Source organism: Watersipora subatra, chromosome 11, assembly GCF_963576615.1.
Source record: "Watersipora subatra chromosome 11, tzWatSuba1.1, whole genome shotgun sequence".
NCBI lineage: Eukaryota > Metazoa > Bryozoa > Gymnolaemata > Cheilostomatida > Watersiporidae > Watersipora > Watersipora subatra.
In genome coordinates this window covers 27,936,496-27,949,476 of record NC_088718.1, presented here as the reverse complement: position 1 = coordinate 27,949,476, position 12,981 = coordinate 27,936,496, and the positions used below count along the sequence as shown (strand labels likewise).

The window sequence follows — 12,981 nt, the reverse complement described above, 5'->3', positions numbered from 1 at the left end:
CATCGTTGATTATCTAAAATCCTAGTTTATTATTAGCGCAATCTGGGTTTAAGAGCACCGATTGTCACAAAAAAGCGGAGCCTCGATGGCAGCAAAAGGGATCGACTACCTAAGGCTAAATGCTAATTATGACATCACATTGTGGGAACCACAATGTAGTGTATTTTTAATTGGAGGACATACTTTTGGCACCCTGTTTTTCATAGTTCTATTATTCTTTGTGTATCGAATATAGGCTCATTCCAAAGCCAAAACTCTGAAGTACTGGAATATATGATAAAAGTACTGATATAATTGATGTGCTTAAAAGTTAAAAAATTGGGAATTGAATTGTTAATTTCTTGATGAGAATGGAATTGAATCGAGTTACTTTTTAACGCCTTATAAATCATTCTACTATATCTGTTACCTCAAATAACATTAGTGTTTTGTGTTTCTACTAGCTTCATCGGAACATATATGTTTGGTTTTCCTTTTGGTTTTCCTCTTTTTCAGCTGTATTTTTATCCTGTTGACTTGAATTTCCAAACAAATACAGTTACAACTTTTTTGAAAAGCCAAAATACTCAAACGATTTTGTCTGTTATCTCACAACAAATCATTTTACTGAAAGCAACTAATGATTGACAATGGTAAAGCAATATAAGGTGCTGTGGGTATACTCAACAATAGAGAAATATAAGGTGCTGTGGGTATACTCAACAACAGAGAAAGATAAAGTGCTGTGGGTATACTCCATAATAGAGAAATATAAGGTGCTGTGGGTATACTCCATAATAGAGAAATATAAGGTGCTGTGGGTATACTCAACAATAGAGAAATATAAGGTGCTGTGGCTATACTCAACAATAGAGCAAGATAAGGTGCTGTGGGTATACTCAACAACAGAGAAAGATAAAGTGCTGTGGGTATACTCCATAATAGAAAAATATAAGGTGCTGTGGGTATACTCAACAATAGAGAAATATAAGGTGCTGTGGCTATACTCAACAATAAAAAAATATAAGGTGCTCTGGGTATACTCAACAATAGAGAAATATAAGGTGCTGTGGGTATACTCCATAATAGAGAAATATAAGGTGCTGTGGGTAAACTCAACAATAGAGAAATATAAGGTGCTGTGGCTATACTCAACAATAGAAAAATATAAGGTGCTCTGGGTATACTCAACAATAGAAAAATACAAGGTGCTGTGGGTATACTCAATAATAGAGAAATATAAGGTGCTGTGGGTATACTCAATAATAGAGAAATATAAGGTGCTGTGGGTATACTCAACAACAGAGAAATATAAGGTGCTGTGGGTATACTCAATAATAGAGAAATATAAGGTGTTGTGGGTATACTCAACAATAGAGAAATACAAGGTGCTGTGGGTATACTGAATAATAGAGAAATATAAGGTGCGGTGGGTATACTCAATAATAGAGAAATATAAGGTGCTGTGGGTATACTCAATCACAGAGAAATATAAGATGCTGTAGGCATACTTAACAATAGAGAAATATAAGGTGCTGTGGATATACTCACCAATAGACAGATTGTTGTATTCTTGTAAAGAATTGAAGCCTGACGTAGTGTAGATTGTAAGTAGTTTATTCACTCACAGAAACACACAACTTGAACTGAAAATGTTGTGGGTATTTCTATGGAACCAAAAGTAGCTTTATAACTATTAGCTTAGTATATGGTAAAACACAATAGAGTGCTATATGACAATCTTGCTTCAGACGTGAACAGAATTGTTATAAGCAAAAGGATTATTATAGCCATAAACTATTATCTCATAATTGTCACAATTCCTTATAGCTCAATAGCCATAACACCTTCTTCCTAGCCATGGGTACATCTATATAGTCCGGCGGTCTGCTAGTTTTTAGTTTGTCGGGGGTTTTCTGGTCCATATTCTCCTCCTGTTAGTATCCTGGGTTTTTTTCATGGTTGACGGCTATTGGTAACCTCTGAATGGCTTGAGGATACATGTGGCTCAGCTCCAGTACCATCTTGTTGCTTTTCCCCGTCTGCTGGCTCCGAATCTTCCAATACTCCATAGCGGGGTAGCAGTTGCGCGATGTGTCGCCTCCATGTTGGTCCTCCGAGAATCACCTTGACATTCACACTTCGGGCTCCGAACCCTTTGGTGACAATGGCTGGAACCCATCAAGGTTCTTTATCCCGTTGAGGCCTGCAATAGAGAGTATAGCAAGGGCTGTCAATTGTATAGGTATAGATCTTTGCGATAGTAGTTTTAGGTTCAGTTTCCTCGTTCTTGTCAGTTTCCTTGTTTTGTCGTCCCTGGGCCTGATGTGCCGATGAAGGCAGAAGAACATCGACCTTGCAGCGTATTTGCTGTCCATTCAGTAGCTCACTCGGTGATTATCCTCCTGTCAGTGGCGTATGCCGGTAATGCATGAGGAATTCTGTTAGTGCGAGCTTGGGTGGTAACTCCGATTTCTTCAGAGCTTGTTTGAATGACTGCACCAGCTGTTCTGCGGCTCCGTTTGTCGCGAGGGGTAAAGTGCTCCGATTAGGTGGACTATTCCATGGTCTCTGCACCATCTTTAGAACTCTTCTGACTTGAAGGTGGTGGCATTGTCTGACACTATAGTGTGAGGATAGCCAAAATGTGCAAAGTCTTGTTCCAGTAGCTCTGTGGTTGTCTTAGTGGATGTTGACATGGTTGGGGGAATGCATGAATATTTAGAATAAGCATCCACCACTACAGCCAGTTTGATCCCAGAAAGTTGATTGCATGGTCGATATGTATACGACTCCATTGTTTTTCTGATAGCATCCACGAATGGTTAGGAGGCTTAGCTGGTTGGTTCTGATGTTCGGCGCAGGTGCACTGCTTACATGCTTCCATGATGTCAGCCTCAATCCTCGGCCAATACACAGCAGATCATGCCAGCTGCTTCATGCGTTGCACGCCAAAATGTCCTAAATGAAGTATCTGTAGAACTTGTGGTTGAAGGGTGAGCGGTATGACAACTCTCGATCCATATGATAGACAACCACCGGAAATGGAGAGTGACCCAGCAATATTCTTGAAACATGGTACCTTGTAATCCGCGCGGTGAATTTGGTCTTCCGCTTCAGTGTTTGTTTCTTTGATTGCTTTAGGCCATCCTTTTCTGGTGTAGCCAATGATAGTAGACAGAAAAAGGATCTTTCAAAGTCTCTTTATGTAGCAATTTTAGATCTGTCGGTTTTAGTTGCTGACCAATAGTACATATCGTGCGGACTGGTTCCTTATCTTCGCCATCTTCCTCCTCATGAAAATTGTGATCAGGTCTGACAGGGAGACGACTAAGCGCATCTTCATTGCCATGTTTGTTGGTCTTCCTGTATTCGATGGTGTATTTGAATTGACTAAGTTGTAGAGCACATCGAGCTAATTTGTTGGCCGCTAATACTGGCGTTTCTTTAGTCGGTCCAAACAATGCTAACAATGGTCGATGATCGGTGACTAATATGAAACGTCTGCCATACAGATACTGGTGAAACTTTTTTAGTGCAAAGACTATAGCAAGTGCTTCTTTCTGTATCTGTCCGTACTTCTTCTGCGTGCTGTTCAGCGTCTTTGATACATTGAAAATTAGTCGCTCAGAACCATCTGAGTATCGATGGAAAAGAACAGCGCCCATTCCTACTGATGAGGCATCGCAGGAAATTTCAATTTCTAGTGATGGATCAAAATGAGCTAGTGCAGTCTCTAAGCATAGCATCTCTTTAAGTTGTTGAAAACTGGCTTCTTCTTCAGATCCCCATATCCAGGACACATTTTTTCAAGTGAGTCGATGGAGTTGTTTTGTTACCGTTGACAAACTCGGTAGAAATTTGCTGTAGAACACCACGGATCCAAGAAATGAGCTAAGTGATGAGATATCTGTGGGTTTGGGCATGGCTTTGACTGCATCTGCCTTTTCACCCTTGGTCATGCCTCGGTGAGAACGTAGATGTCCGAGGTAGTTGATTGCAAGTTTTGCAAATTCACACTTTTTCCTCCGACAGCATAGGCCCTTCTCATCTAAGCGTTGCATTAGTTTTCTTAGGTTGCTTAAATGCTCCTCCGCTGTGGATCCGCTGACTAGAATATCGTCCCGATACACTGCAACACCTTCTAAGTCACTAGTGAGCTGCTCCATGATTTCTTGGAAATATCCTGTTGCAAAACTTATTCTAAATGGAAGTCTCAGCTGTAGAAGAACTCCTCTGTGCGTATTCAACGCCAGGCGTCGTTGGCTCTCAGGAGCTAGTGCAATTTGGTTGTATGCATCAGCCAAATCTATCTTTGTGAATCCGTAACCACCTTTTAGCTTCTGCATCAAGTCTCCTGGGAGTGGCATGGGTTGAGGATGTGTTTCTAGTTAGCTGTTAACAGAAACTGAGTAGTCCCAACATACTCACAGCTTTCTCTTTTGTTGACCTGGCAGTAAAACTTTCCTGATGAGCACTACTGGCGTTCTATAATTGTTGAACTGCACCGGTTTCCAAATCCCTCGTTTGATTCCTGCTTCATATGCCTGGATTAGATCCGATTGCATGGCAAATGGGACTGGTTGGGCTTTGCAAAAAACAGGTTTAGTGTCGGGCTTGAATCTGACTTCCAATTCGAAGTCCTTGAGACATCCCAGCTCTGGTTGAAAAAGGTTTGAAAATTCCTGGCAGAGTTGCTCACCAACTTGCCGCAAAGATCGGTCAGGTTGGAGATCCTTAAATATCATGTTGACTGTGTCAACTTTGGTTGACAATCTGAGTTTCGTCTTATCATCACCCGATATCTGCAGCTTCTGTATAGCGTCGTATCCAAGAAGGTTAAGATGTGGAATTTCAGTCACTACGAAGTTTAAAGTCTGACCATCTGCTTCTTCATCAGGAACTGTAGCTAACATTTGGAGTTGTCCCAATAAATGTGTTGGATGCTTTCATGCCGATTCATATTGTGCTTTGGTAGGCTCCAGAGTGGGTTTATCAAGCATCTTCCAAACGTCTGTCGCAATGAAGTTTTCACAAGTTCCGGTATTTAGCTCCATAGTGAATTCCATATCTTTAATCTTCAACTGTTGTTGTAGTTGGAGTAGAGATGCAATTCTCTTTACAGTCTTGATTTCAGCTGTAGACTTGATTATCTTGACAGGTTGAGTTAAAGTTGCATTCTTCTTCTTGGTTCGGCAGGCAGGTTCAATGTGACCAAGCTCTTTACAAAAATTGCATTGGGAATTATTGTGCGTACAAGTGTTAGCCAAGTGGTTCTTTCCACATCGATAACAGCTTGGAGGTGGTCGGTCCACCTGGCTGGCGCTGGATGAAGAACCGCTAGGCCTGTTGATTGCGGGTTTCTTCTCAGACTGAACTTTGTTAACACCTGTAGCCTTGGATCCATGTGCAGTCTCCTTAGCTACTTTAGCGGCGTCCTCAGTCTCTGTAGCCAATTCTACTGCTCGGGTGAAAGACAGCTCATCAACTTTAACCTTGAACAAGGCTTTCAGAACAGCTGCATTGCTTACAGAGCAAATTAACTTGGTCCGCATAGCTTCATGTGGGTTGGTGATGGAAGCAAAATCACAAGTGGTGGCATCCTGATGAATACGTGCAGCCAGCTCTTGAACGGTCTCTCCTGGTTTGTGCCGCATTTCACTCCAAAACTCGAACCTTTCTCTGATGATGAATTTCTTCGGATCGTACTGTTCTTTCATAAAGCCAGTTATTTCTGCCATGGTCAGCTGGTTGATGACTTTTGGTGGAGTCATCTGAGCCGAAAGATTGGTTAGAATCTTGCATGTTACTGCTGACTGTGACATGAGAAATATTTTAGGCTTTTGATCCTCTGCTATAGTGTGAGCCGCTGCAAAAGTATTGAATCTAGCCCAGTAATCTGTCCACAACTCCGATGTTGAATCAAAGGTAGGAAAATTAGGTATAGAAACAGCATGGTGCGTTTTCGGTTCTTTAGATGCGCCCTCTACCAATATTTTCATTACCTTCTATTTTCAACTTTTTGTTCCTTAAGCATTGCAACTAGCTCTGCTACTTCCCTCATTTTAACAAGTGTTGAAGTTTAGAAATACAAATGTGTTAACTCACAAAACTACTGCAGCGTCGGTGTTGTACGTAAAGAGTGGTGTGTTTCTTCAGGTGAATAATGTGAATCTTCTGCTGTAGGTAGCTCTCTGACTGTATACGTAACTGATATATACTTTGAGAACTCCCTTGGTATCAATGTCCACTCAAAAAGATCGCATCCTATCCTTGTTGCCAATTTAGCCTGTTGCATTCTTGTAAAGAATAGAAGCCTGAAGTAGTGTAGATTGTAATGTAGTTTATTCACTGACGGAAACACACAACTTGAACGGAAAATGTTGTGGGTATTTTTATGGAACCAAAAGTAGCTTTATAAATATTAGCTTAGTATATGGTAAAATACAATAGAGCGCTATATGACTATCTTGCTTCAGATGTAAACAGAATTGTTATAAGCAAAATGATTACTATAGCCATAAACTATTGTCTCACAATTGTCACAATCCCTTATAGCTCAATAGCCATAACAGAAATATAAGGTGCTGTGGGTATACTCAATAATAGAGAATTATAAGGTGCTGTGGGTATACTCAATAATAGAGAAATATAAGGTGCTGTGGGTATACTCAATAATACCGATATATAAGGTGCTGTGGGTATAGTCAATAATAGAGAAATATAAGGTTCTGTGGGTATACTCAACAATAGAAAAATACAAGGTGCTGTGGGTATACTCAAAAATAGAAAAATATAAGGTGCTGTGAGTATACTCAATAATAGAGAAATATAAGGTGCTGTCGGGTATACTCAACAACAGAAAAATACAAGGTGCTGTGGGTATACTCAATAATAGAGAAATATAAGGTGCTGTGGGTATACTCAACAACAGAGAAATATAAGGTGTTGTTGGTATACTCAACAATAGAGAATTATAAGGTGTTGTGGCTATACTCAACAATAGAAAAATATAAGGTGCTGTGACTATACTCAACAATAAAGAAATATAAGGTGCTGTGGGTATACTCAACAATAGAGAAATATAAGGTGCTGTGGGTATATTCAATAATAGAAAAATATAAGATGCTGTCGGGTATACTCAACAATAGAAAAATACAAGGTGCTGTGGGTATACTCAATAATAGAGAAATATAAGGTGCTGTGGGTATACTCAACAACAGAGAAATATAAGGTGTTGTTGGTATACTCTACAATAGAGAATTATAAGGTGCTGTGGCTATACTCAACAATAGAGAAATATAAGGTGCTGTGGCTGTACTCAACAATAGAGAAATATAAGGTGCTGTGGGTATACTCAACAATAGAAAAATAGTGTTGCTTCGGCAGGAGGTGTGGTCGAGATGTCTATGTAATCGTATTATAATAACCTCAATGTGGTGCTACTACAATAGCTCTACAAATGACCTTGCAAGTGAACTTTAAAAATATTTATTCACTTTGACATCTCATTGGCTGGTGTATGATTTGCTTCAGTGCCAGCCACCGCATGTACCTGTTGCAGGCCAGGCATAACCAGTATAGCAGTTGAAAAGAGGTGTTATCTAAAACTGCTGTCTTCTGGCTGGGTATGTAAGTCTGCCATAAATATTATCAATCACACCGCAATACTTCTTTAGGACATTGCAAAATTTATATACTTTAAACTGAACTCTTCAACAGAAGTGTGAATGTACGGTGCTATGATTGTATGTCAGTTCATAAAGATTTATCTAAATTACTACATACATTGTACAATGCTAACACTCTATTTCCTAATAAAGGATGAACCAAAGTAGGATATGTATTACACAGTGCTAGCATACCATTTTATAAAATTCTAATTAGTATTATATACATTGCACAGAACTTGTGCTTAGCATGCATGTGCGAGTTGTACATGCAGCTATAAGTATTTATTTTGCGAATTCTACATGGCTACCATTTTTCAAAGGTTTAATTAATATTATATATATTGTACAGAACTTGTGCTCAGCACGCATGTACAAGATGTACATGTACATGTAGCTATAGGCCTAAGTATTTTTTATTTTCATGAAAACTATGTATTCTAAACAGTAATGCATAAAAGTTTTGCTCTGCTAAAAATTGATTGGATGCTAATATCCGTTAGTTCAGCGGTGTAGACAAAAGGTTGAAATCAGAAGGCACTGTGGAAGGAATAGAGAAGCTATAAAAAAAGCCCAAACAAAAGCAACAATCAGACTGCAGTAAGCTGAGCAAATGATGGAAATATTCTGGTTTTAAAATGCTATTTTATGTTTCAGCACATAATATAAACATTGTTTGTTTGTGTTGCGGGTTTTTAAATATATGTTCTTACTGTAGTATATTATAGATAATTATTATTTAACATCAATTTTTAGATTTATAACATATTATTTAATAATATCATTTTTGTTTTTTCAACTCGCCTTTCGATGAACCGACGCTCATATCTTATCTTCTATTGCACATAAAAAGACAATTTTGGCTGCAAACTGTTGCAAGCATATTGATGAGTGTAATGAGTTTTAATGCAACATTCTTAAATATAGATATAAATAAAAATAAGTTTTAGAATTTAGAAAAATCAATTTAAAAACGGAAGGCTCTAAATCTTTGCAGTCAGTCTATAAAATTTTCTAGGTTGGTTGCAAAAATAGGTATCGACTTGTAGGAATATTTGTTGGCATTCTAAGGCATATTTATTTAGAAATCTACAAACAGCTGGAGGTAAGTTATAGTAGGCTTCTTGCAGCCATGCTGAACGATATAATAGCTCAACTGACAGACTCTTTCCTTTTTACAAAAATAAAATTAATAAAACCATTTAATATAGAAGAATTACTGCTGCCAACATGCTGATGTTTGAAGTTTTTGTATTTAGTTCATGGTACGCCTTTGGAGAAATTCAGTTGATTTTTGTTGGATTTATACACACAATGACAGAAGTAAAGTCATTTTATTAATAAATAAAAAAGAAGCAAATTCTTAACAAGAACAACACTTTTCTCACCAATCTACATGTATTAGCAATAGACAGACCTCATTAAATTTTATAAAATACTTATTTAAGAAGATATATTTTGCATAAGTTTATGATGTTGCTTGGGATGACATTCTAGCAATAAATTTACATAACTGTAAGTTTAACAAAGGCATACTAACATATGCCCTAATAATAACAAAAATCAACTTATAGACAATAAGAAGCAATGAGAGTTGTCTGCCACTTGCTGTTAGCCTGGCAGATTGCCAATAGAAAATTTTAGTACGCTAACTAATGACAATCACTTCTTTAGCCAATCACCCCGCATGGTATGCAAAGTCGTTGGGTTTGTGCTTCCATATGGCAACTTAATATATCAACAAGCAAACAACCCAATGTCTGTGGTCTATTGGGTAGGAACAACAGTTTGTTAAGCGGATAAAAATATGATATGCCCTAACAACTGCTGTAGATTTGCTGAGCTTAGGTTAAGAATCTATTCTTGCTTGCAGGTTAAACCTCCTCCTATAAGTAACAGTTGGTAAGGATTGAGGGAACAAAAGCTGAACTGTATAAAACTGGTTTATCAATAAACTGGAAAATGCTGAGATTCTTCAAGTCATTACAATCAAAGACAAGACCAACATCAAAGGTGTAGTAGCTTCATTGATTTGCTGCCATGTGAAGTTGCATCATTATTAAAAAAGCTGTATGTATAGTACAGTTGTCTTACATATATGTACCTATATATGGTACAATTGTCTCACAGATATACCTACATCTAGTACAGTTGCCTCACAGATATATAGCTACATTTGATACAAATATCTGGCAGATATATGCCTACATGTAACACAGTGTCTCACAGATATATACCTACATCTGGTACAATTGTCTCACAGTGATATGCCTACATGTAGCACGGTTGCCTCTGCATGTTATAACTGCTTACATTACAGATGTCTTCCAGTTATAAAAAGTTTACTGTTTTCGTGAATACGCTGTGCCATCATACTATGATGTTTAAATTACTGATATCTTATCATTATTTGTACAAAATATTATATATAGTGTTAATACCACGATAAACAGGTTAAGGGCTCCGTTTTTGTAAACTCTTTTCTAACATCAAACGTCAGAGCGATTCACACTAGATGCAAAAGGTGTTCAATGGCGTAGTAGATGCTTAGATAAGCTTTCTATACCCTATAGCATGAACCTTGATAGCAATAGGCAGTATCTCTGTTAATACAGTCACACTGCGGTGGCCAAGTTAAAAAATTGTAAATATTCCAGACTTTTAAACAAATATTTTTAAATAAAGGTAATTATCTTTGAAAATCCACTTTTTTATGTTATAGTCTTGCAACAAGAGAGTATCCAAGTCATGTAAAGAAAGTGAAGAGGTGTAAAAAATGTTATAGCTGACAAATTACTACTGGAGTAGCTGTCACAAAAATTACAAAAATTATCTGTTATGACATAAGTAGCTATATTAACGAATTCCGTTTGTACAATTTTTTATGATGCCACAAAGGCCAGGGTCACCACCTATGCAATGCGCATGCTTATGTAAGTTCTAGTTACGAATGGTAATTGTTCGTATCAAATCCATTGGAACTCAGGGGTTGACATTAATTCATTTCAGGGTGGAGATCGTGGGGTGAAATTATCGTATGGCTTTTCTCTTAACTCCTATGCTTTTGACCGCTTCAATTTTAAAATACTTCTGTCATTAGCCCTGTTTATAAGTAAACTTGTGAGTATTTTTTTGGGTGTTTTTGTACAATAAATTTAGCAAAGTTTTTAAATCAAATGACAGCTTTTCTTATTTCTGCTGATGAAATTTGTTGCGTTTCACTATTCATCAAATGTTTTATTAAACTCCGTTGCCATAGTAACCATTTTTTTTCTTTTCTTTACCTAACTGACAATTTTGAGACATATGGCTAACAAACTAAAATTTGATGAAGGCACTAAAAAGCGCAAAGTAAATACCATATCATAAATATTCACATAAAATAAGCACGATGCAAATCTCCCCTGGCTCTTCACTTAGCAAGTAGTAAACAATGGACAGTGTTTTAGATTGCTACCAGGCACTGTGGGAATATTTTGACCAATAATGTGTCGGCATCTTATTAATTGTTCTGCTACGAAGTCGAAAAAACATAGAATTTTGCATCGTAACCTGAACAAATCTTAAGCTAGAGCCACTTTATTTTGAGGTTCCACTGTAACTCAATATGGATACATTCACCAACACAATTTTGAACCAAACCCATTGTTATAGACAGAGTCTCGATTAGTGATGAAACCAACTAGTTGTTATAGACAGAGCTTAGATTAGTTTTATAGCTAGCTAATTGTTATAGACCGAGTCTAAACTAGTAATAAAACTAGCTAGTTGTTATAGACAGAGTTTAACTAAGTGATAAAACTACATGTAGCTAATCGTTAGAGAAACTCTGTCTGTCTTTATATGAATATAATTCACAATCATGGAAATCGTAACCTCACGAATAGAAGCGAAATTCCTCCAGTGTGAAGCGAGCAATGACACAAGCCATGGCGGCAAGATAGATCACTGATAAATGTCAAAAGACTTTGATTAAATAGTCTCAACATAGATAGGATACTCATGTGCATCTCGTCATTCTGTTAACCCTTTTGCCAGTATGGCACTGAAGTGTCCAGCTTATAGAGCCAATTAGTATCAAAATTTGAACTTAAAGCTGCAAGAAAGCTGCTATGACTTGCCTTCAAGCTGTCATAGATTCCCAAATTAATAGGCATTAGAAAGCTGAGAAATTTCTCTACAAGCTGATACTTTTGGCTTGCAGTTAGCATTTAAATACGTTATAGTCTGAGTTACAACTTGTCACAGCTAAGAATATTTTCAATATTTTGTTCAATAAAGGCAAATGGCTCCAGTGTAAAGCCAGCAATAGAAACATTCCTTCATGGCTAAATAGATCACTGAGTCCTCCTAGAAGATGTCGGTATGAGTCACGCGCTAATACTGCAATCCAACTTTAATGACTTTCACCAGCATCAAAAGACTTGGCATTTGTTATTGATTGAGAAAATATGCTTAACTTTAATAAGATTGACTGATGGAACTATTTGTAATCTACTGTCAAGTAAGCTAAACAGTCAGCCAAGGCATGGCACTATGGCATCATAATTGTTTACTCAGATTAATAACAGTGATGTAAGCAATATCTCTAATGCATACTGACGGGGAAACACAAAGTGCCGGCCTGCATAGGATTATTATTAATTCTAATGGATTCACGCCAGCTGCTGATGTATTGAAAGAATTTTGTTTGCTGTGGCAACAATCGCTTGACATAAACAACATTGGTGTGACAGCACTGATTGCAAACCACCTGGTGAATTGAAACAAGTCTGGTTCCCATATCGATTGGGTGACTCCGGAGGTACCATGCGCAGTAAAACGCTTGCGACGCTAGGCGGCATCTGTTCACATAAAAGCCACATCGTTAGTAATATCGTAAGCATAATTGCGTAATCAAATAAAATGTTCGCTCGCCATGCCGTTGCTATAATGGTGACATTTACCCGTACAGTGCATTTCGGGAAGGTTTGGCATGCGGCCATTTGCAAAATTTGAACAGCGCTAAACTATTGCCATGTCGCCGGCACTTACCGGTGGTCCTCGCTAATAGCCTGCGGTGCTGTCGCCGGTGCTTTGCGACGTATATAGGAACCAGGCTTTAGTTTGTCAGAATTTCCTGATTGCCTAACTCTCAGGCAGTTTACTACTGGTTACCTATTGATTGCTCCCTTCTCTCTTTCTATTTGAATTTTTTTCTCCCCTCTCTATCACTCTATTTTTTCTTATTCCACTTTTTTTATCCTCTTTCTCTCCGCTCTCCCTTTTCACCTATAATTGTAGCAAAAAACTTTTCTGTCATTCAGAGCTTGTGCGTCCAGTAGAGTATATA

General features: G+C 37.8%; 2 protein-coding genes across 2 annotated transcripts; both read right to left on the bottom strand.

The window, feature by feature from the left end:
- Window positions 1–4,406: 4,406 nt before the first annotated feature.
- Window positions 4,407–4,895, bottom strand: LOC137407937 (uncharacterized). The gene has a single exon (XM_068094324.1). The coding sequence runs from the start codon at window positions 4,893–4,895 to the stop codon at window positions 4,407–4,409; it is 489 nt and encodes a 162-aa protein (XP_067950425.1).
- A 33-nt stretch (window positions 4,896–4,928) lies between these two features.
- LOC137407936 (uncharacterized) lies at window positions 4,929–5,981 on the bottom strand. Its single transcript, XM_068094323.1, has one exon. It carries the CDS (start codon window positions 5,979–5,981, stop codon window positions 4,929–4,931), a length of 1,053 nt encoding a protein of 350 aa, XP_067950424.1.
- Between the last annotated feature and the right edge of the window lie 7,000 nt (window positions 5,982–12,981).